The 25415-nt window shown below is 36.2% G+C and overlaps 1 protein-coding gene across 1 annotated transcript in view; it reads left to right on the top strand.

The window, feature by feature from the left end:
• LRIG2 (leucine rich repeats and immunoglobulin like domains 2) overlaps positions 1–25415 on the top strand; it is a 50973-nt gene that overhangs the window by 11153 nt on the left and 14405 nt on the right. The window contains exons 2-12 of the mRNA XM_069478960.1: positions 4094–4159; positions 6194–6268; positions 6419–6553; positions 8401–8544; positions 8668–8811; positions 9589–9732; positions 9940–10083; positions 13153–13233; positions 14727–14798; positions 14938–15006; positions 24808–24971. Coding sequence (XP_069335061.1) covers positions 4094–4159; positions 6194–6268; positions 6419–6553; positions 8401–8544; positions 8668–8811; positions 9589–9732; positions 9940–10083; positions 13153–13233; positions 14727–14798; positions 14938–15006; positions 24808–24971 — 1238 coding nt within the window. The remainder of the gene's footprint in view (positions 1–4093; positions 4160–6193; positions 6269–6418; positions 6554–8400; positions 8545–8667; positions 8812–9588; positions 9733–9939; positions 10084–13152; positions 13234–14726; positions 14799–14937; positions 15007–24807; positions 24972–25415) is intronic.

Here is a 25415-nt window from a genome sequence, read left to right as displayed (position 1 = left end):
CTCATGCTTCTTATCTTGAAATGAATGTTCGCATCTTCTTACCACCTCTAACTTTTTTTCATATAAAAAGTATTGTACAATATATTACAAATAGTGCAAATGAAGAACAGACAGTTTAATTTGGAATAGCATTATGCCTCATGCTATACTAAAATCTTATTTATTCTGAAGTTATTTGCCCAATATAGCTAGCTATCTCTAGTTCAACCACAAAGCAAAAATGCTTCCTAGAAGCATTAATTCACAGAGGAGACTCTCACTGATATCTCATTTATTCCTAATTCATACAGTTCTGACAGGCAATGATGTTTCCTGGCCTATGACAATTGATTAGAGACGACAAACTAGAAAAAAGTAGCCTGTTACAGACAGAAAGGCTGATAGTTCCAAGAAGTGAGAGCTTTTAGTGTAAAGCCGTTAGTGGCAAAGGAAAAGCAAACCTATAAAAGCAGACAGAATTTTAAGAGTTGTTTTGGAATTCTTGTGTTTAGTTCAGTATACCAGAAGAATACTCAAGATCATCAGCATGTTAAATCTCACAGTGTGGTAATTGATTATAATAGTAGCCATGAGTATTATTTTTAAAAGCAAATTATGCTAGGTATACTATAACAAGACAGGGATTTTCATTTACAAAAGGAAGGCAGATTATGCCAGATAAATAAATGAAGCATTATCATACCCAAAATATTAGATATAATATTTTCTTACCCTTTAACTTTTGCAAAGGGTGTCTTTATCAGAGGTTTCATTAATGTTGAAGTTCACAGTTTGGCCTATTATTGCTGTATATTTTCAAAAACAAAAAAGATTATTGATGACTCAGAAGTGTACGTATGTGACTGTGCAGAAGAAAAGCCCTCCATCTCTATTGCTGTAGGACTTCTTTGCAATTAGCTTGCTGAACTTGATTCACCTCCTCAAACTGTTCTGATTGCTCTGTACATCCTATAAATAATTTACACCCTGATGGTACTAAACGACTACATTAATGGCACCTCTGGCTCCACATGATAACAAGAAGTTTAATAATTCATCATGTATTACAGCTATATCCCTATAGATTAGCGTGAGTGGGAGCTGAGTTTACAACATTGAGATAAGACCTTCTGCAAGACCTTTACTCTTCAAGCATCATATCCATAAATACTCAGTTATCAGTGGTGTTAGAAAATAAAGGAAAGATTATTGACTGTTACAAAGCTAGACTTTGTTATTATGTTTATTAAGCATTAGATTACTTTAAGTTCTTAACTATATTTTAGGGATATTTCAAAGGGAAAAATTTTGCAAGATAGTTCTCTATTTCAGGACTCTTTAAAAAATTATTACTTTATGCAAACTAAATGGAATTAATGATTGGACATTGGGAAGAATAGTGAGAGACTTCAATTTTAAAAGTTATCTAAATCCTTGATCTAAGAGTTTTACATCTGATATTTGAAGTCTTCAAATTTTAGTCCTCTTTAGCCTTTTGGAGGTACTTTAAAAAAAGAAATGGGAAAGGCATACTTATGGGGAGCAAGAGTGTGTCTGTGCATACATATATGCATGTCATATGATTAAGTTCCAGAGTGAAATTTAGGCATAAAAGTAAGTTAGTTTATTCATTTCCAGTGAAGGGGAGTAATTGAGTTAATATTGAATTTGTTTGGAGTTTTGGAATGACTGCACCTCTGAGGACTTGTTGCTTTTAGAAAACAAAAAAGATTACTGAAATTGGCAATGTTTGTGGGTCTAGCATTTGGTACAGTGTCTGGCACATGGTCCAGTAAATGTTTATTGTATGATGATAAGATCACTCTGTATCATTCTAGTTAGACACCAGCTATTTTGATAACTTAAACAGTTATACTGATATATGTTCGTTGATCTCTGGTAGTACTACTTTGGGAATGTATTTCAGTTCACCTTTAGTGTTTTTAAATCTCATTCAATGTGGATTTATTTCAGAAGGGTCTGGAGAGCCTCATTATATGGGGTTCTGACCCATGAGGCTGTTTCAAAGCATATATCTTTTCGACAACATTATCCTGTACAGAGGCTCCAAAGTATTTCAAGTATCCTTTGAAAAGGTTCTTCAGAGATACAAAGAACATTACTCGTGCTCCAGAGAAACTGGACAGTTTTCACTAATACTGAATACCATGTTGTTTATAGCATGTGTAAACTGAGTTTAATCTTACTGCTTTAGATTTCTTTAATGATGGTTTCTTTAAAAATGATTATCTGGTCAAGATATCTGCTCAGTGATTATCTGTGTCAATGATGATTCACATTCATGGGAAAACTATAGGGGATGAACACAATCAAGAGTTACGCTGCTGGGGAGATTTAGGGTTGGGGAGGGCATTATAAGCACTGTTATGAAAATGAAAGCCCTTAATCTGCAAGGGGGAAAAATGCTAAATTTTAGCAGCCATAAGACATAGAATTAGATCACACTGTGCTAGCCTGGTACACAGATGATATTAGCTCTTCATTTGCCAGACCCAGCCAGCTTGGAGCAGAATATGGAATACCTGACTTAAATTAGAATATTTGAATTTCTGCTTGAATTGAAATATTACAAAACAACAATGACAAAAAAATCTTTTCACTTGTATGAAATTCTACATTTGTTGTTTAGTAGCAAGTGTGAGTTGGATGAAGGGTCTGAATATAAGATTTTCATGGGGAGCAAATTCATTTTTTGTATCTCTTATATTTCCCAGCACACCCCTCCATTCATTAGTGTCCTTAAGCTGATACCTCATGCCAGACATCTTAGAATAAAGGTTTTAGAATTGTTGTGGAAAAGCGATAGTTTAACCAGTAGCATTAGTTACGTCATGGTGTGAATTAAGCTCTTAAAAGAAAGTGGCTAGGTTTTACAGATGGGCAGGCATAATCTAGCTGAGAACAAATTGGTCTGCTGTGATAGAGACATCATTCAAACCTGCATGCATCTGTCAAATGCCTGTGGTGGCACAGTGAGATATAGTGATCCCTAATGTTTCTCTGGTGTGTCCCTATTGCTAGCCATATTGTAACATGTAGTACCTCTCTTGGGCAGACAGCTTGTGTGGCCTGGATTCTACCTTAGCCTTGTAAAGATGCCAGAGGCATCAGGGAGAATTTTTTAAAGCCTGTTTAAATATTTAGGCTCATGACTAATTTCAGTGAAATCTCTACTATTTCTAATAAATTACTTGCTAGAAGTGAGATGGAATTATGGCTTCTCTACTTATTATTAATAGTCAATATGACCTTAGATTGACAAATTAATAACCTCTGTGCCTGTTTCCAGATTAGGAACGTGAGTATTGTAAAAGTATTTGCCTCATAAGGTTGTTTGTGGATTTAGCCAGCTAATATGTGTGGATTTAGCCAGTTATTATAGAAGAATGTCTGACACTTAATAAATGTTAGCTACTGCCACCATCATTATCATCATTAACATAATTTGAGGTGAGATTAATTTTCTTCTCCCAAAGCTAGATTGCTTTTTTTTAAGGAAGACCACATCCCTTTTTAGGATATGGTCAACTCCAAATTTAATGTAGATGTTCACCATCTTGACTTGTGAAATACATCATCAAATTTATTTACAGTTATCTAATCACTATACGGGATGAAGAAACTCTTTAAATACTGCTATAGAATGATCTAAAAATATATTTTTAAGTGAAAAAAGCCAGGGGCAAAATAATGTATAAATTATTCTACCATTTGTGTAAATGTTTGCTGGTACATGGATAAAATATCTGTGAGACTATGCAAGAAGTAACATAGTTTTATTTGTTATTGGGAAAGGGAATTGGGTGGCTGGAGACAAGGGTGGGAGACTTTTTTACTGTATACCCTTTTACACTTTTTGATTATCGAACCATGTGGATATATTCCCTGATAAGTTAAAAGAGAAAATACAAAAAATTAGAAAGTAAAATAGCTATATTGAAATCTAGATAAATTTTTATTCATCTTTTGTAAACATTTCTTTTTGTCTCTGCTACTCAAATTTACATTTAATAGGATTCTTAATATTCCTGTTTCAGTTTTCTTTTTTTCTTTGTCTACTTTCCAACAATAATGATATTTTGTCCTCCTTCAGGGATTTGAGTCATAACCGGTTGTCTAACTGGAACATCAGCTTGGAATCACGAACATTACAGGAAGTGTAAGTTATTTTTATTTATTTAAAATTATGTTCTTGAGGTGACTTAATAAATTGTGAATTTAGGGTTGTTCAATCCAGAGACACTATCAAAAAGTTGAAGGGAAAAATTTTTTAATTAAAAGAAATTATTTAAAAACCTAAACTTGTTGTTGACTTTGTTGTTATCACAAACTCTTTAGGTATTGGGTTGGTGATTTCAAGTTGTAAACTGTGGAAAAATATTATTTTACTTTCCTGGGGTGAAAAGTGAGATTTCTCCCCGCTTAGGAGTAAATAAATACGTTTTGCTTTTTGCCAAGTTTTAGCCAGTGAAACTCTGTGTTGTGTAAACTTTTTTAATATCTTGACATGTTATCTAAGATGGAAGCATCACGTCTAAAGTAGATTTGTATGAAATATTTTTGGTATCATTTGAGAATGTGACAGTTGGTATAATTCAGTTTTCCTCTTAAGTTTTTTCTTTAATACTGAAACATGTAATTTTGGAGGGAATTTTCCAAAATATTATTAATATCAGTTTTTGCATGACTATTGAGGTATATAGGCTTATTTGCCTACACACTTAACACCCTCAGAACCCTCAGATTTATTTTCCTTTTTAATTATTTGCTGGCAGGGGTAACTTCTTCATGCTCTCATTTATCCTTATATTCTCTCCTCCTTGGTCCCAAATTTACTGCTTCTAATCTGTTGTGGACTGAATAAACAGTTGCGAAGTTTGTTAGCTGAAAGAGGAGACAGTGAGGCAGGGCCTGGAAATGCTTCAGTGGGAAGTGCACAAGCTTCATTTGGAACTTTGGTTGGTTTCCTAGAGGCCTTTACTTCTGATTTCTTTTCTGTGTTCTAGATTCTTGAGGTTATTTAATGACTGAAAACCAGGTTAATGAAACGTGATTGTATTAGATTTGCTACTAAAACCCATTTGAGGCCAGGTGCAGTGGCTCACACCTGTAAGCCTAGCACTCTTGGGAGACTGAGGCGGGAGGATTGCTTGAGTCCAGGAGTTTGAGGTTGCAGTGAGCTCTGATGACACCACTGCACTCTGTCCAGGGTGAGAGAGTGAGGCTCTGTCTCAAAACAAACAAACAAACAAACAAAAAACCAACCATTTGAGACTATCTGTTTAAAGGGCTGCTAGAATCAGATGTGACATGTTGTGTCATCTGGAAAATTAGTTATAGATTCCATCTCTGGGTGGGCAGATTAATTTTATCTGTGGTCTCAAGCAACACTCCCTAATTTTGTATAGCTTTAGAAAAAAATGTAAATACATATATACGTGTGTGTGTATGTATATTTAGAGAGAAAAAGAGAGATATCTGAATGAACTAATTATTCCATCTTTAAGGACTCAAATTAGCTGTCATAACCCCAAATATTCAAAGAACCTTGCTTGAACTAAAAATATCTAATCTGCAAAATATTTCTTAGCTGTTCTAATATTAATGTCAATAGTATATCTATACTATGAAGAAACATTTCTTATTGAAATCTCTTGATTTCTCAATAAATACATTTTTAGTTTAGTCTAACTCATTCTGAGTCATAGACTTTTTCAAATTTGGCACCTATTCAAAAGAATATGAATTAGCCAGAAACTAGAATTCAAGATGTAACATTTCCCTCACTAAACATTTAGACTCTTTTTTTTTTTTTTTTTTTTTTTTTTGAGACAGAGTCTCACTCTGTTGCCCAGGCTAGAGTGAGTGCCATGGCGTCAGCCTAGCTCACAGCAACCTCAAACTCCTGAGCTCAAGGGATCCTCCTGTCTCAGCCTCCCGAGTAGCTGGGACTACAGGCATGTACCACCATGCCCGGCTAATTTTTTTTTTTTCTATATATATTTTTAGCTGTCCATATAATTTCTTTCTATTTTTAGTAGAGATGGGGTCTCGCTCTTGCTCAGGCTGGTCTCGAACTCCTGAGCTCAAACGATCCGCCCACCTCGGCCTCCCAGAGTGCTAGGATTACAGGCGTGAGCCACCGCGCCCGGCCCCTCACTAAACATTTAAATCTGTTTTTTCTCTTGTGTAGGAAAATGAATTACAATGAACTAACAGAAGTCCCATATTTTGGAGAACCAACATCTAATATTACTCTACTTTCATTGTAAGTTAATAAGATTTCAGATCTTTTACTTAAATTATGAATAGTATACAGTTGTCTTTTTTTAAGCACATATATTGTTGATCCTAATTATTTAAGGTCCTTGTGGGGTGGATCATTGGCAATAGCTTCAATATAATCTTTGTTTTATAGAGTCCATAATATAATCCCAGAAATAAATGCAGAGGCGTTCCAGTTTTACCGTGCTCTTGAGAGTTTAGACCTTAGCTCAAATATGATATCAGAAATCAAGACATCTTCATTTCCTCGAATGCAGCTTAAATACCTGTAAGTAAAATAGAGTTTAAAGTAGATTTACTTTAAAGTACATGTTTACTACTCATGGATACCTATCTTCCCAAAAATGTCTGTTATTCATTATGATTTTGATATGCATATGTAAAACAAACCTAGGGTCAGTTTTTTGGGTCATTGGTTCTGTCTCCCTTTCCCCTTCAGCCCCCAAAAGAAAGATTCCACTATTGATAGATGTCCAGGAGAATTTTTGAGATTTAATTCTGGATTTTTTTTTTTTTTAACCAACAGTTTTGTAAAAGGTAAATAGTGGTTTGTTTAAACAGTGGCTTACCTTATGCAATGATAATTATTAGGTCATTGAGTATGAAATGTCTGATTTCAAATCAGAAGCATAGCTTATTATATCTCAAACAAGAAGGAGTACAATAAATCAAATATACACCTAAAGTATTGACACAGTTTTGTCATCTTAACGGTAGCTTGTTTATGCCAGCAGCCAAGAAACCTGGAGAGCAAGTGGTAATGAAGTCATGAAAGGTGTTTTCCACAGCTTGTTGAGAATTGAATGTTTTTCCTTGCAAGAAGTGGTCCAAAGCCTGGAAGAAGTGATAGTCAGTTGGTGGAAGGTCTGGTGAATATAGTGGATGACAGACCGTTTCCAAGTCCAGTTTCTATAGTTTGAGCGGCATTGTTTGTGCGACAGACGTATGGTTGAGCATTGTCTTGCAAGAGGATTGGCCTGTCTCCATTGACCAATCTCAGCTGCTTCATTGCAAACATCCTCATCACTTCCTCCAATTGATTGCAGTAGACATCTGCTATAATCGATTGACCAGGTTTCATGAAGCTGTAGTGGATAATACCAGCGCTGGACCACCAGACACCATTAGTGTTTTGTGATGACTATTTGGTTTTGGACTGTTTTGGCACTTCATCTTTATCTAACCATTGTGCAGAACACTTGGCTTACAATTGTCAAAAAGAATCCATTTTTCATCACACGTAACAATATGGTGTAGAAATGGTTCGCCTTTAGGTCGTGACAGCAAAGAAAGACAAGCTTCAAGATGATTTCTCTGCTGACGCTTGTTTAATTCATGAGGAACCCATCTATCCAGCTTCTTTACCTTGTTGATTTGTTTCAAATGGTCCAATATCGTTGGAATGGTAACATCAAACCTTGCTGCCAATCCATGAGTAGGTTGAGATTGATTCCCTTCCACTGCAGCTTTTAGCTCATCATTATCCACCTTGGTCTCAGGTCAGCCACATGGCTCATTGTCAAGATTTAAATCACTAGAATGGAACTTCTCAAACCATCGAGGTACTGTGTATTCATTAGCTACATCCTTCCCCAACACTTCTTTGATGTTTTGAGCTGTCTGTGCTGCATTGGTTCCACGATAGAACTCATGTTCGAAAATAACACAAATTTTTGACTTATCCATGGTTTCACAAAAATTGCTCTAAAAAAATTTTTGAAAGATAATCACAAGCCAAGACATGTGTTTGAAAGACTAAGGATGTACCTTCACAATAAAAATAAAACCAGAAGTGTCAGTGAAATGTCAGCGATACCAACTGTCAAACTTAGTACTTAAGGAAATTGGACATTTCATACTTAATATCCTAATAGCGTCTGTACCAGTGTTTTCCAGTTTACAAAGCATATTCACACATACTGTTTCATAACAAGTTAAATGAAATAGGTATCCTAATTTTGTAGATGAAGAAATGAACCATTTAAACGATTTGTAAAGTTGCATATAGTCATTAAGTGATTAGAGCTGAGGGCTCAGATTTTTGGCAGCTATCCATTTGTAGAATTTTCTGTTTTACTAATTTTTTTTCTCTTGCTGTTATCTTGCTTGTTTTAGGAATTTGAGTAATAACAGGATAACCACCTTGGAGGCTGGTTGCTTTGATAATTTATCGAGTTCCTTATTAGTGGTAAAGTTAAACCGTAACCGAATTAGCATGATTCCACCTAAGATCTTCAAGCTGCCTCACCTCCAGTTCTTGTGAGTAACTAAATGGTGGATTATAAGAAGATGGTTTTGTCTTACAGTGTTTTGTTCTTTTTAATTATTGTTAGAGCAATTCAGCAGACCAATTTTCTGATTGCAAAACTATTTTTGTTAAAGGGAACTTAAAAGAAACCGGATTAAAATTGTGGAAGGTCTTACATTCCAAGGGCTTGACTCCTTAAGATCTTTGAAAATGCAACGGAATGGAATTAGCAAACTTAAAGATGGAGCATTTTTTGGCTTGAATAACATGGAAGAACTGTAAGTAGTAGGAACTAGAGAGGATTATTAGGAAAGGAATCTGTGTGGACTTTGCAATGCCAAACGGCTAGAGTAGTTGCTCTAATTATACAAAGGTACATTGGTTCTTGAGTAAAATCCAGTATTCAGTAGCCTAATAGGGTGACTAGGGTTAATAATAATTCATTGTATGTTTTAAAATAACTGAGGAGTGGAATTGGAATGTTTTAACACAAAGAAATGATAAGTGCTTGAGGTGATGTATATCCCAGTTACCCAAATTTGAATATTACACATTGGATGTCTATATCAAAACACTACATGTACACCGTAAATATATACAACTATTATATACCCATAATAATTAAAAATTAACTTAAAAAACAGAGAAAAAGGTACATTCGTTCTTTATTCTCTGATGTGAAATAAGTGTACACAAAGCTTTTAAGTTTTGTTAGCTAATTGATATTTTTGTCATTATTCTTAGAAATTTCTCATCTAAAAAGTTTACATTCCCTTTATGTTTTGGCTAACGAAAAGTATCAGAATTTATCCAGTACAGGTGTTTTGCACCACTTAGCCTGTTAGTTTTGTAGAGCTGATATTTTAAACAGTCTTATTACCTTTCAGCACCAAATCTGAAATAAGATACAAATATTTATTGAATAGAATTTGTCAGCTCACTTGGGTGGAGCAAAGGTATATGTGTGTCTGAGAAAGACTTAATAAAGATTTAAAACTGTACTTACTGAAATGCTTTGTTTTGGAACATATTTTCTCTTCTCTCTAATTCTGCAGAGAACTGGAACACAATAACCTTACACGAGTGAACAAGGGGTGGTTGTATGGCTTGCGAATGTTACAGCAGCTCTACGTGAGCCAGAATGCTATTGAAAGAATCAGTCCTGATGCATGGGAATTTTGCCAAAGACTGTCTGAACTGTAAGTGTTGGATGGCATTTCATTGGAGGCTGTGAGACTAGAGCGGGTTGGAATAAATCATTTCTATGGCCAATAATCAGATTGAACACCCAGGTCTTTACTAGAAGTTTGTTGAAAGTTCTAATTTTATCATGTAAATACAGTAAGAATTTGTAAGTTGAACCAAAATACAATCAATTCCTTACCTTCCATGTTTTCTGTTTGCAGTGATTTGTCTTATAACCAGCTGACCCGCCTGGATGAGTCTGCCTTTGTGGGTCTGAGCTTACTGGAGAGATTGAATTTAGGGGACAACAGAGTCACTCACATTGCTGATGGTGTGTTTAGGTTTCTTTCCAATCTCCAGACACTGTAAGTATATTCATCCTCTTTTTTTTTTTTTTTGGTACTTTTTTTAAACATAATAAAGCAAATTAATTATAAAACAACTAATCAATCTGCAAATTTATGTATGCTAATATTTTGTGGTTTTTCTGTCCTGTGCCTCAGAGAAAGACAGTCTTACTTGTCTGTATCCCCATAATTTTTTTTTATCTCAATCCTATAGTAGGCAGTTCAGTTTGTACTTTTATTCTCAGTTAATCACCTAAACACCAAAGCTTCTCTTATTGTGTCACAGTTGCTAGTGTCAAGAATGCAGTCATTTTCTTGTTCTTCTAACTTTGACAGTGCCCCAGAACTACTAGTTCTCATTCAAGAGGGTGCAGGCTGTGTAGTGGGAGGAGCTCTGGCAGGAGACCTAATTACTGTTACCTGTTTGCTGCATGACTTTGAACAGAAGAAACAAACACTTATTATCTGATATGTGCCAGATGCTTTCAGATTCTAGGGTGCTACTGCTCTTTTCCATATTAGGAGGCTGAGGCTTCTGAGAGATTAAAATTATTTTCTCAAAGTCACCTAGCTTGTCACTGTTTGGGCCAGAATTAGAACCCAAGTCTGTTTGATGCTGAAGCTCATATGTGTTTCATCATACCTCCAGAGGAACAAAATCACTTAGCCTTTCCTGGGCATCATTTTCCTTGTCTCTTCATCAAGTGAAAGAAGGACATAGGATTAGATAGTTGTTAAAGGCAATTTCAACTCTAAAATTCTGTGATTCTCTAAGTTATTCAACTTATAGAATATAAGAATGTATTTTTATAATTTTATATACTTATATAAATATAAATTTGGAGTATAATTTTATTGAATGAAGAGATATTTTAATAAAATACAGTAATCTCTAACATGGAGCGGAATAAGAGAAGACAAAGGCTAATTAGAATTTCTATTCTTAAGGTTCCTGTATAGGGGATTTTATAGTCATCAGATTCAGAGTTGAAATAGTTTCAGAAGAGAGGAAGGCTCCCAACTTTGGGACCTGACCATCAATGAGAAGGAAAGCATGATAATTTTGTGAAGGTGTATATACAGGCACAGATGTATGTTTGATTTTTTTTTTTAACTTCTTTCAGATTTGTCCTTGAAAAATCAAAAGTGATTTCTTTAAAGCTGTCTCAGATGAATGTAAAAAAGCAAAATAACAGTGATTTCCTTTTTCCCCCCTTTTCCTACATTATCAGAGGTGAAAGTAGATCATTGGAAACTCAAAAACTTAGGGGCAATTGCAGCCTTTTGGCAATTAAAGGGATGACAAACTGGTTCTTTCAGTATACCACTGATTATTACTTTTAGAATTAAAGTTTAGGAAAGTAATTGCAGAAGTAAATGGGTGTTCAATGCCAAGGAGATAGTTAAGGCAGAATTAGGATCAGATCTGAGAAACTCTGGCTTTAGCCCCATGCTTTTGCCAGAGTAGATATAGTTCTGACTCGATTTGGTGAATGATTTCTGTTTATGCTGTGCTGTGGAGGAAGGGCAAAGTCCTGAAGAGTTGAGCAGTTAGTTGTTTCAGTGTTTATTCTTTAGTAAAATAAAGTGAATTTTGTTAGCTTTTCATTTAAAGATAGCTAAGTGAAAAGAGGAATCTATCTCCTTACTATTAATATTAATATGTGATTAATATTAATCACACAACTTTACATGTGCCTTATAAAGCAAAAAGTTTTGTGCTTTATTTTATTATGAGATGACTTAAGGAAGCAAATGTGATTAAATATATAAATACATATTTTTTGAGACAGAGTCTCGCTCTGTTGCCCAGGCTAGAGTGCTGTAGCGTCACCCTAGCTCACAGCAACCTCCAACTCCTGGGCTTAAGCAATCCTTCTGCCTCAGCCTCCCGAGTAGCTGGGACTACAGGCATGTGCCACCATGCCCGGCTAATTTTTCTATATATATTTTTAGTTGTCCATATAACTTCTTTCTATTTTTAGTAGAGAGGGGGTCTTGCTCTTGCTCAGGCTGGTCTCGAACTCCTGAGCTCACACGATCCACCCGCCTCGGCCTCCCAGAGTGCTAGGATTATAGGCGTGAGCCACCACACCCAGCCAAGATTAAATACTTTTTTTTTTTTTTTGAGACAGAGTCTCACTCTGTTGCCCAGGCTAGAGTGAGTGCCGTGGCGTCAGCCTAGCTCACAGCAACCTCAAACTCCTGGGCTCAAGCGATCCTCCTGTCTCAGCCTCCCGAGTAGCTAGGACTACAGGCATGCACCACCATGCCCGGCTAATTTTTTCTATATATATATTTTAGCTGTCCATATAATTTCTTTCTATTTTTAGTAGAGATGGGGTCTCGCTCTTGCTCAGGCTGGTCTCGAACTCCTGAGCTCAAACGATCCGCCCACCTCGGCCTCCCAGAGTGCTAGGATTACAGGCGTGAGCCACCGCGCCCGGCCAAAGATTAAATACTTTTAACTAGTATTTTTTCCATCAGCACATGGTGTGGTGCAATTGCATTTTCTCTCAAAATGGAACAGTGGACTTTGAAAGATCCATACTTTACCTTTTAAAGAAAATATAGTGACCACTCTAACATATGAGTATATAGCTCTTGCTTCCCAGGGGGCATGTTTAATTGCTCTTGAGCTGTGAGGCTCTGTATTGATATTACTGTTTGTCAGCCATTTTAAGTTTAAAGGCCTAGGGGGAGGCTTGGGTCACCCAGAAATCCCATTAGTCTGAAATCAGATTTGTAAGCCATACCCCTTGCTTCTTGAAATACTCCTGCTTTTTGCAGGACCCTGTCTATAATTTTTAATATGCTAATACAATTAGAGGCTGTTAGCTAGGAAGATTAATACTGTTAGCAGATTGCTTAATTTATTTATCAAGGCCAGCTTAATTCTTATCTTATGAGAATCAGTTCTTACATGTTTATCACAGATATTCCTTAAGAAGCAGAATTGGATTTTTATCATAAATAACTGTTAAAATAAGGATTATAATTAGCATGTGCACCTTGCCCATGCCAGGGTGCTGTCCGATGGTGTGATGGTCATGTTGAGTAACATAACCTGTCTTTGATATTTTTTAGAGACTTAAGAAACAATGAAATTTCATGGGCCATTGAAGATGCTAGTGAAGCCTTTGCTGGACTCACAAGTCTCACTAAATTGTATGTATTTATAATATTTATGTATATGTACAGAGGTGTATTTTCAAGAACCAGTTGTAAATGTGATTGAATTATATTTACTTGATATGGCTAGAAGGTCTGAGCTTTCTGACCCATCTAGGAGCTTCATTGTTTATCAAGTGGTGTTTTCATTTTGGGAGGTAGTTGTTGGTGGGGCACTTTTTATTGAAAAAGCATTCCAGCAGACACTTGAAGAGAAGTTATTTATGGAACTAGAATTTCTATTCAAGTAAAGGAAATGTGCTGAGAAACTAGAGTTGAACTGGTAATGGTTATCTGTTTAATCGGGTGAGGTTTATGGATAAGTTATCTAGCAGAGGAAAGTATTGTTTCACAAAAGATTTTAGATCTTCTCCCATGAGAAGAACTTCTCCACAGGTTCACACATCTCTCAATTTCTTTAACCTGATGATCTTTTGCTAAGAAGGTAGAAATGAGGAATATAAACTAATTTAGCATATGAAAACTCCCAGTTTATCAGTGGTCAGAATGGTCGTTCAGAGGTACCTCATTGAGCTCCAGCATCTTTTTTTTTTTTTTTGAGACAGAGTCTCACTCTGTTGCCCAGGCTAGAGTGAGTGCCGTGGCGTCAGCCTAGCTCACAGCAACCTCAAACTCCTGAACTCAAGCGATCCTCCTGTCTCAGCCTCCCGAGTAGCTGGGATTACAGGCATGAGCCACCATGCCCGGCTAATTTTTTCTATATATATTTTTAGCTGTCCATATAATTTCTTTCTATTTTTAGTAGAGATGGGGTCTCGCTCTTGCTCAGGCTGGTCTCGAACTCCTGAGCTCAAACGATCCGCCCACCTCGGCCTCCCAGAGTGCTAGGATTACAGGCGTGAGCCACCACGCCCGGCCTCCAGCATCTTAATAGAAGCTTTTATGCTATTGGTTAATAACAAAAATTCATAACTTTCTTAAAAATGTATGTTCTCATCAAAGTGTACACATTAAATATGTGCAGTTGTTTTTTTTTTTTTTTTTTTTTTTTGGAGACAGAGTCTCACTCTGTTGCCCAGGTTAGAGTGAGTGCCGTGGCGTCAGCCTAGCTCACAGCAACCTCAAACTCCTGAGCTCAAGCGATCCTCCTGCCTCAGCCTCCCGAGTAGCTGGGACTACAGGCATGCACCACCATGCCCGGCTAATTTTTTCTATATATATTTTTAGCTGTCCATATAATTTCTTTCTATTTTTAGTAGAGATGGGGTCTCGCTCTTACTCAGGCTGGTCTCGAACTCCTGAGCTCAAACGATCCGCCCACCTCGGCCTCCCAGAGTGCTAGGATTACAGGCGTGAGCCACCGCGCCCGGCCTATGTGCAGTTTTTTGTATATCATTTATACTTCAATAAAGCTGTTAAAAATACAAAAAAAAATATTAAGCTTATTTTCACCTTTTATAGGTAAATGTGTAGTGAATTTAATTTTGTTTAGTGGACAGCTTTATTAGAAAGGTCTGTTTGTATTTCAGAATCTTACAAGGAAACCAGATTAAGTCAATTACAAAGAAAGCATTCATTGGTCTTGAATCCCTTGAGCATCTGTAAGTATTTTGCATATATTTTCTTACTATTAATAAATCATCTTTGCTATTAGCAGAGGTTTTCATGACCTTGTAAGGTGTTTACATAATTTAATTATAGAAATGGTGACCAATAATGTTTCATTTCTCTTTATTTCAGAGATTTGAACAACAATGCTATAATGTCTATCCAAGAAAATGCTTTTTCTCAGACTCACTTGAAAGAACTGTAAGTAACTTAAGTCTTCTTTATTACCAATTAGATCATTGTTCCTGTTTGTTGTGCTTAAAGTGTAATGAAAGTGACCCAAGTATTTCCAAAAGCACACAGTTCAGGCAGAAAAAAAGAAAGTGTTAATACTCAGTTATTTTAGTGGTTGGACGTAATTTTAAAATGACCCAACATTGAAAAGTCTAGAGTGTGTGGCACCAAGACCTTCTGTGTTGCCTGTGCTGCCAATGCTTATAATTAGGGAATTGTAGCACTGCTCCTTGTGCTTTATGTATACCCTACTGTTCCTTTTTGTTTTCCCCCTGTCCGGTCCTTTGTGGACTAACCATAAACATGTGTTCCCAATTCTTCCCCTAGGGTTGGTTACAATTAAGGTATTATGTGATTTTGGTTTTTAGTTACTGAGGTGATCTAGCACTTCAGTATGATTGTCAGAGAGAATGTCTCTAATCTGTTCATATTACTAAAATGTTAAAAACCTGTTAAATAGTTGCAGTAGACAAATAATATGTATACACACACATATATATAATTTTATACTCTTTCATTCATGACTTTAAAAAATTGTTCTTTAGGTTTAGAGATTTCCTTGGGGGAGAGGGGTTTAGGGTAAGCTTTGGTATTATTTTTAAACTCTGGTGATTCAGATATATAGCCTGGTTGAAGGACCACTAGACTATAACAATTATTTTGCCTTGCCTGGAAGTTACTCACAGGATAGTCTGGAGCAGAACTGGTTCATGACGAGATAAGGATGGAAATTCAGAATAAGCATTTAGAAACTTTTAGAACAAATTGCAATAACTGTGACACTTTTGTTGTAGTTTATAAAAGTATTGGTCTGCAGTAGATTGGAAATTTAAAAAACTTGTCCTTATGACAGATAATTTGAGATGTATTGGAAATGTGTGAGTTTTCAAACTGCCTAGGTTCAAATCTTGCTTCATTCCTTACAAATTATGTGACTGTGGGCACATTGTTTAGCCTAAGACTCAGGTGTTTTTTTTTTCCCCCCTCAAAATGGGAATAGCACCTCCCTCAGGATTATGTGAAGATAAAATGAGATAATTTGTTTACTCAAATATTTATTCATCATTTGTTATGCAAAGTACTATTCTGGGTGCTGAAAACACAACAGTGAATTAGACAGAGTCTCTGCTCATAGCATATTACAATAAATTCTAATATGGAAGATAATAAAACAGTAGATACATAATATCACCTAGTGTTCTGAAGACAAATAAAAGTAGGTCAAAGGTATGCAGAGTGACAGGGATTATTGCTATTTTAGATAAAGTAGTGAGGGGAAACTCTTCTGAAGAAACAGCATTTGAGTAGGACCTTAATGAAATGAAATGGCAAACCATGTGACTAGTGGGTGAAGGGTTTTCCAGGCACAGGGAAGAACAAGTGAAATGAGGGCAGAAAGTGAAGCAGGAGCCAGATCATGTGGGGCCATCAGGAATTAGGACTTTTTTTCCCCCTAAATACATTAGGAAACATTGGAGGGTTTGTTCAGCACAGAACCTGGTACACAGTAAAAGTTGAATAACTAATATTAATAACAACAAAAGTTAAAATGTTATGAAAATCATTATTAGTTATTTCCCGCCAGATTTTTAAAGTAACTTTTTTTGGTCTGTTGGGACATTTTGAGTTATTTCTTCTAGGCTTAGTTTAATGGTAAATTGTGACTTATTACAAATCAGTGTTACCTTTTTGTTGCCAGTGACAACCTGGAGGGCCAGCAAGGAAGTTTTAACTACTGTTGTGAGAACTCAGTTTAACATATAATTTAAGTAGTAGGTAAAAGCAAATAATGCAGTTTCAAACTTAAGAGAGTCATTTAGTAATTTGGGAGTTGTGACAAAGATTCTTTGTTTGACCAAACTTTAGGCAGGCTCTTAAACCTTTTCCTGTCTTATCTGTGCACTTGCTTGTAAAATCCAATTTTAGCAAGAGCCCTATAAAACCAATTTAGCAAAAACTCTTTGCTCATCCTACACCATTCCCCAGTCCTACACCATTCTCCAGGTGATACCTGATCACCCTGGCTTGTCTTCAGCAAGAATCCTGTTAGGTGGATTTAGCCAAAGTCTCCCTTACTCCAGATGTTACTTCTTAGTAATTTTTCATCCGCTAATGCCCACCCTGCTCCTTGGCTATAAATTTCCACTTGGCCTTGCTGTATTCAGAGTTGAGCCCAATCTTTCTCCTTCACTGCAAAATCCCATAGCTATGGTTCCTATACCTATCAAGATGGTAGAGGAGTCATGGTAGAAAGTCTGCCTTACCATGCTTAACAAGTATCATTGAGTACTTTTTTCTTTAACAGTTATAGTGCTGTGACTCGGATAGGATAAGATTCATCATTGGACCCCCGGACCTCTCACCCAGGACCCAAATGTGCACCTTTGAAGCCTTTGTCTTCACTCCTGACTGATTGATCGGGGATCCAATAGTGAGTCAGATTCGTGAACCATTGCTCTGGACAAACGTCCGTTAAAGCTGGTAAGGAAAGATTTTGATTCTTAAGATTCTGAGTATATTCTCTGAGACTGGGTTAGAGTCCAAGGCTTCTTTTGAAAGGTACCTCCTGGGGTAGAAGGTCCTCTTCCTGGCTATCTTTCCTGACTGGAGATTACTCCCTGACTTCCTTGGCCTGAAAGTCCTTCCTGGCACTCTGTTAGGCCTCTCTGTTCTCTCTGTTGGATCCTGCTTTTCCCCTGGGAACTTCTCTGTCATCTGAATTCCTTCTTCTTGAACCACTGGTGACTATATGCTCCACCAACTTTGTCTACCTCCTTGTTGGAACTTCATTGGCTTCTTTGGGAAACTTAAGATCTCCCCAAACTGGCTCCTCTAAGACCTCTCCACGTTGATACTGCTCCTGCCTCCTCTTACCACCTTTCATACTCCCTCCAGTTCCCTTGAATCCTTTAGTATGTCTCACTTCAGGTCCGTACCTCTTCCATTCATCTGTTGACCCCAGCAGACCTTTTCTTTCCCACTCCAGCCTCTTATTCAATTGAACTTTAGGCCCCTTACCCTCCATTGGGGGCTCTCAAGGGACTCGAGGACTCCCAGAAGCAATCACCTGAGGTTGAAAAGGAAAAAGGATAATTGCAAATAGACTAAATATCTACACTCAGATGGGCTTTGGAGATACCCACACAGCCCCAGACGTTTCTTCAGCCTCCGTAACATTACACATCAGGGCAAAAGAAAATTTTGAAAGTCTCTTCAACAAATATTAAAAAACAGGTAACCTTAACATGTCCCATTTTTGTCAGAAACACAATTTGGATAAAAATATACAAAATATATAATAAAAATTAATTGCTTGATGCATGTCAAGTACAGCAGTCAAAAAAAGAGAGAAAAGAACCATATGTTCAACATCTTTGCTTCTGTGATGTTTTTGACACTTGTCTGATTTGTCAACAATAAAAAATAAGATGATGGCTAGCCTTGTTTAACATCTCATGAAATTTTCATGAGCAGTTCAAGCATAATTGTTAAGAACAAGTGAATTAAATAGATGTAGGTGGAATAAAAGTTTATAAATGAACTTTTCAACAATAGTTACATTTTATCATAAAATATGTTTACTTAAAACTAGTTTAAAAACCTTGGCTAACTTGAAACCTTAAAGCTGCACTGTTAAGTTAAATGATATTCATTGAATATCTGGATCATTTCTAAATAAAATACTGAAACAATTGCTGAATATAAGTTTAAATTTATCTACTCTTGGCTTGAATTTTACATAAAGACAAAATGTATTTTTGTCTGTTAGTAAACATGTCTTGTGCCACACTGAAAAATTGTATTTGTAGGAAGCATATGCTTGTAGAAATTAAGAAATGTTGCATTCATGAATTTGTTAATCTATAGAGTGTTGGTGTGTGACTGTATACTGCTGCTTCCCAGTTTTCCCTGAAATTAAGGTTACTAAGAGTTAAAGAATTCTAATTAATGTATGTAAATGAAACTATCGGGGATAATGGTAAAAAACAACAACTCTGTATACAAGGAAAGTAGGATATGTTTTTAGTAAGAAAAGGTATGAGATATGAAGATACGTTTTTGTTGAGCAAAAAGGAGAGTAATTTTGTCCTAGTTTGGAAAATATTTGAAGGTTTCAGAATGAAAAAGAATTAAGGACAGAAAGTGAATGGATATAGGAAGTTAGGAAGAGAGGGAGAGAACCTCATGGTCAAGTTGGCTAAAATAGAGTGAGTTTACTATAAGGATTTAAAAATAAGCTTCGGTATCAATAGTATGCCTATGCAAAATTAAAATTTAATTTTCTTTCATCTGTTAAAGGACAAAGGTTTCTTGAATTATTGATCTGCTCTTGATAAGAGGTTGTGAAAGCTTTTTCTTTACCTTTTAGGTTATCTGCCTAGAAAATAAACATTCTTTATTTTGTCAAAATAATTTCCTGTTTCATGTTATCTTTATGAGGTCTTTCGTTACTTATTTTTTTTTTTTTTTTTTGAGACAGAGTCTCACTCTGTTGCCCAGGCTAGAGTGAGTGCCATGGCGTCAGCCTAGCTCACAGCAACCTCAAACTCCTGAGCTCAAGCGATCCTTCTGTCTCAGCCTCCCGAGTAGCTGGGACTACAGGCATGCACCACCATGCCCGGCTAATTTTTTCTATATATATTTTTAGCTGTCCATATAATTTCTTTCTATTTTTAGTAGAGATGGGGTCTCGCTCTTGCTCAGGCTGGTCTCGAACTCCTGAGCTCAAACGATCCGCCCACCTCGGCCTCCCAGAGTGCTAGGATTACAGGCGTGAGCCACCGCGCCCGGCCTCGTTACTTAAGAAAACTGAGTCTTCTTGATATTAAAAGAATTAAGTTTTGTTCATAGCTATGTAACCTTCTGTATTTGCCTTTAAAATCTTTGTCACTTTGGTTAGATAAGTTTGTTTCATAATTAGCTGTGACTCTATTTAATCAAGTGTTCAAACATTTTGACATTTGTGACAACTTCCCCAAATCAAATTCTAAATAAAATCTTTTTGACTTCAAATTTTAACTTTTGAGATTTTCCAGAAGGCTCCTGAAAAATCTTAAAGAATTTATCTCTCACCTTGTAAAAAGAGAGATATTAAACTAATTAGATTTATTTGGTAAGTTAAGTTACATGGGGAACACTGTCAAATAAGAAGTGATGCTAAATCTGTAGGTTATATTTGTATGGGTATGTATTATTAATATAAGTATTTTTTTTTTTTTGAGACAGAGTCTTGCTCTGTTGCCCGGGCTAGAGTGAGTGCTGTGGCATCAGCCTAGCTCACAGCAACCTCAAACTCGTGGGCTTAAGCGATCCTACTGCCTCAGCCTCCCGAGTAGCTAGTACTACAGGCATGCGCCACCATGCCCAGCTAATTTTTTCTATATATATTTTTAGTTGTCCGTATAATTTCTTTCTATTTTTAGTATAGACGGGGTCTCGCTCTTACTCAGGCTGGTCTCGAACCCCTGACCTCGAGCGATCCACCCGCCTCGGCCTCCCAGAGTGCTAGGATTACAGGCGTGAGCCACCATGCCTGGCCAAGTATTATTAATATAAGTATTGAGAAGTCTGAAGTTCATAGAAATTTGTCAATACCCTCACATTTCATATGTCTGGCATAATGTTATTAACAGTCATAATTTTGGTTATTATGTTAAAAAGTTGTATGCCACAGAAATAACTAAATTTACTTACCAAATGAACTCTCATCAGAACTTCAACCATGGCCATTTTAAGTCATTTGTCATTCAGACAGTTGTTTGATGGTTTCCTGAAAGCTTTTGCAAGCAGCTACTATCTAAAAGTGCTTCATCTTCAGAGAGATTCATGGAAAAGACTCTGACAAATACAAGTTTCTGATAACTTTAAGATCATACCATTGGACTGAGGAAGAATTTCCAGAACTCTAATGAAGAAACTGATGGGTTTATGAAACTGTGAACCCAAGATTAAGCAAAACAAGAATTAGTTACATGGAACTGAATGAATTGATAAAGGATGATGCTTGTTTTGGAACATTGCTGGTTCCTTAATGTATTTCCAGATTTAAGGAACCCATTTTTGTTTTCTCTTAAGCTATCTATAACTTACGGCAATTTGGTAAAGTATACTTTGTGAACAAAAAGTGAAACAGTTTTTCTTCCTGCCTGATCCCTCCAGAATTCAGAAACTTAGTTGAGTATTCTTATTTTCATGGCAATATAATTATTTGCATAAATGCAATAGGAATCTATTCTTATAACAGGGCCTAATTGGGAGCATTGTCTGTATTACCAAGACTTTGATCAGAATGTCATATTTGACAATGATGTGTAAAATTAGATATGACCAGACAGCTTTAAGGAGCCAAGGTTGATTTTAAGGCACAAATTCTAATAAAGCCCCCTTGGTAAAACTGGCCTGATACCTTGCTTACAGGGTTCTTGGCCTTACAGGTGAGTAAAAGAGGTCACACTTCCTGGCAGCCCTAGAAACTTGATAATATTTCAGTAACCTTAGGAAGAGAAGATTACACCCAAATCTAGGTACTAAAGGTGAAGTTAGCCTTGAGGAAGCTTTCAAAAATTGAATCACAGATTTTTTGGGAAAAGTTCCAGCAAAGCAAATTCAAAAGGCCTTTGTGGTCAGTTACCATTCCTGCTGCACTTACGTAAATAATCAGGCCAAATCTAATGAGACCAGACTTATTTTGTAAACAAATAGAAAAAGGCAGGTGATTGTAGAGAGAAATTTTTTTTTGTTTTAGTAGAAAAGTGTAGTGCACCTTTGTGGGTTCTGTCTTGTACTTTTTGCCAGTCTTCTCTAAATTCTCAATTCTAGTTTCTTCCAGTGTCTGGCAACAACTCTCCAAACAAATGTTTCTAATTTTTCTCCCACCTTCCTAACCTGGCATAATTAATGAAAACTGCCCCTTTCTGAAGCCCTACAAGCTAAAGCTGGATGGCTTGATATAAATTTCAGAGAAATCACCACAATTGATCACCGTATGGACAACCATGCTGGGCCACTCAAAAAGTTCACCTTAACACCCTATGACATTACTAGAGACAAACTGCAAACAAAGAAATGCTGTCAGATTGTCATGGCCTGTCCTCATTCCATCTGAAGATGCTTAGAGCCCAACATCTAGAAATCATCTTGATTGACTGCCCTCTCACCTCAAAAACTGAATTTATCGTTTGTTCTAACCATTAACCTTTGTTTTTAATTTTATTTTTGTAGAAACTCCCCTCATTAAATGCCTGATTGCTCACACTATCTAGCAAATACTCCCTACTACCCAGTCCCAACAGAGGATTTACCTGGTCCTTAATAAACAAAAGGTGACAGAATGAGACAATTGACTTAAATTGAACAAGAGGGAACACTGACAAAGATTACTGTGCTTACAATGCTTTAACAAGTATCATTGAATAATATTTTCTCTTAATAGCTGGTTTGAACAAACTGCTATTATAGGAACTCTAATGCAGTTTTTTTACTGAGAAGTTTTGGTTGCTTTAAGTCATATTTGTAATACTTTTTAGGTTAACACTTATTAAAATCTCTCTTTATACTTTTTGGTATTCCTCACAGTGCTTTGCATCAATATTTGGAGGTGTATGAAAGAGTTGCATATAAATTTTAAAATATTTTTCATTAAAATTATATAATTAGTAGAAAAATTAGAAAATTCGGTTAAACCAAGAGGGAGAAAAAGACCTTTGAATCCCCACTACTCAAAACCAATCACTATTATTAATATTTTATTATATATCCACACACTTGTTGAGAGAATGCAGAATACTCTGTTAGGTACTTGTGGGCAGTGTTAGTGTGTGAAGGATGGAAAGAAGCAAAAGAAATAGAAGTGAAGAGAGCTACCATGAATTGAGTATAGTCTACGGCCAGGCAGTCACTGTGCTAAATGCTTGATTTAAAATTCTTTTGAGGTAGGCATTCTCAATTTCATTTTCCAGAAATGGAAACTGAGATTTTAAAGGCGTTCAGTATTGCATCTAAGATAAGTAGTGGAGCGGGATGAGTCCAGGTCTCATGAGTCCAGTATAAAAAAAATTATACCTAAGAAAACATAAATCAGACCATATCACTCCTCTATTCTTAACGTTCCAATGGCTTCCCATTACACTTAAGGGAAAAAATAAACAAAACTCAAGTCCTTTCCTTTGTTTATAAAGCACCTGCATGGCTGACCCTCCCTGCCCAGCTCTCTGCACATTCCTGTCACTCTCATTGTGCTCTAGCTTCAGTGGTCACCTTGCTTTTGCTTGAACATACCAAGTATGTCTGCCCCAAAGCCTTTGCATGCACTTTCCTCTGTCTGGGATGCTCTAAGATCAGATCTTCATGATTTGCCCTTTTACTTCTTTCAGGTCTTTGCCCAACTGCCTTCTCTTCAAAAAAATTTCCCTGCTTACTTCTCTAGACTAGTAGCTGCTGTCTCTATGTCTTTGCCTAACTTTGTTTTTCTTCATAGCACTTAACACTTTTTGACATTATATTTTGCATTTATTACTTGGCTTTAAATACACAAGCTCCATTAAGGCTATATCCCCACATATCCCCACAGCCAAGAAAGTACCTGGCATATAGACTTAAATATTTCTGTATGGATGAATGAAAAGAATTTGAGAATTCTTAAATGCAGAAGGTAACTTTTGGCTTGTTTAATTAAAATCACCCTTGATAAAATATCTTTTGAGATACTCTTAAAGACTGAAACTTCTGTGGAATCAGATCTTAGATATTTTGTACCAAACTTTAAAACTAGATGAAGATTATCTTGCACATAAATCAAGTTAAAATATTCTCAAAATCATTTGTTTTCTTTGCTTCTAAGTGGACAGGACATTTAAGGGGTCATTGAGAGAAAAATACTGATTTTTCAGGTATATTTTATAGGTCTGTTATGGACCACCGCAAATAATTTTTCACTGATTCTTAGTTTAAGTTGCAGTGCACATTGCCATAGCAGTGTAGTGTTTTTAGTATTGATGAAATAATTTGAAAATCATCATATACTCTATAACAAAGATTTCTCAGTGCTCTATATAGTAAACTTTCCCCTAGACTGCTATGGGAAAAATTTTAAACCTCAAAAATTTAAAGGAACTGACAGTAAACACCCGTACACCATTTACCTAGATTCACCAATTGTTAACTTTTCACCAAATTTGTTACCTATTTCCCTCTCATTCTCTCTTGTTGTTGGTCTCTGCTCTCTCTCTCTTTCTCTCTCTCACACACACACACACTCTCTCTCTCACACACACAATTTTTTTGCTTACTATTGCAGACATCATGACACTTCACCCCTAAATATCTCAGAGTATATTTTTTAAGAACAAAGACATTTTCCTGTATAATCACATCATCATTATCTCACATCCAAGGAAATTAACATTGATAAAATAATATTATCTAATAAACATACTCAAATTTCCCCAGTGTCAAAAAATGTCCTTCGTAGATTTTTTTCCTCTTCAAGAAACATGCATTTCATTTGCTTGTAATGGCTTTTTTAGTCTTCTTGAAGCTAAAATGGGTCCCTTGCCACCCTTGTTTCCCCCTCCTTATTTAGTGTCTTTCATGACATTGACATATTTGAGGGATCCAGGCTGACAGTCTGAATTTGTTTTCTCATGATTAGATACAGGTTAAACATTTTTGGCAAGGAAAGTGCATAGGTATGTAGTAAGGTTTTAATGCTGAAGGAATTAATAATGAAAAGTAAAACAAAGGGTACTTTTCCTCTTTTCTTTTCTGCAGGATTCTGAACACAAGCAGTTTGCTCTGTGACTGCCATTTGAAGTGGTTTCTTCAATGGCTGGTTGATAATAACTTTCAACATTCTGTGAATGTAAGCTGTGCACACCCTGAATGGCTAGCGGGACAAAACATCCTGAATGTGGATCTGAAAGATTTTGTCTGTGGTTTGTATTTTTGCTTTAAAATTTTATATATTACACACTTACTATCTTAACAAAAGAATTTTTAAAAAATTGACCCAGAAGGCTTTCCCACTAGCACATCTATTTCTATTTCTCTGTGTTATTCTCCCACCCATGTTTCAATGATTACATTTTATATTTTTGTAATAATGGATTAAATTTTGTATTCTGTGACTTGATATTTCATAAGCAGTGTTTTTCCTTTGCGTTCTTAGGTGATCATTTTAAATGGCAGTATAATAGCATTTTTATGAATGTGTGTGTGGGCCTTTCCCTTTTACAGGCATTATTAACTTTAGGATAAGTATCCAGTAGTAAGATTCCTTTTTTTTTTTTTTTTGAGACAGAGTCTCACTCTGTTGCCCGGGCTAGAGTGCCATGGTGTCAGCCTAGCTCACAGCAACCTCAAACTCCTGGGCTCAAGTG

The sequence above is a fragment of the Eulemur rufifrons genome, chromosome 8, assembly GCF_041146395.1.
Source record: "Eulemur rufifrons isolate Redbay chromosome 8, OSU_ERuf_1, whole genome shotgun sequence".
Classification (NCBI taxonomy): Eukaryota; Metazoa; Chordata; class Mammalia; order Primates; family Lemuridae; genus Eulemur; species Eulemur rufifrons.
This window is presented reverse-complemented; position numbering and strand designations above follow the sequence as displayed.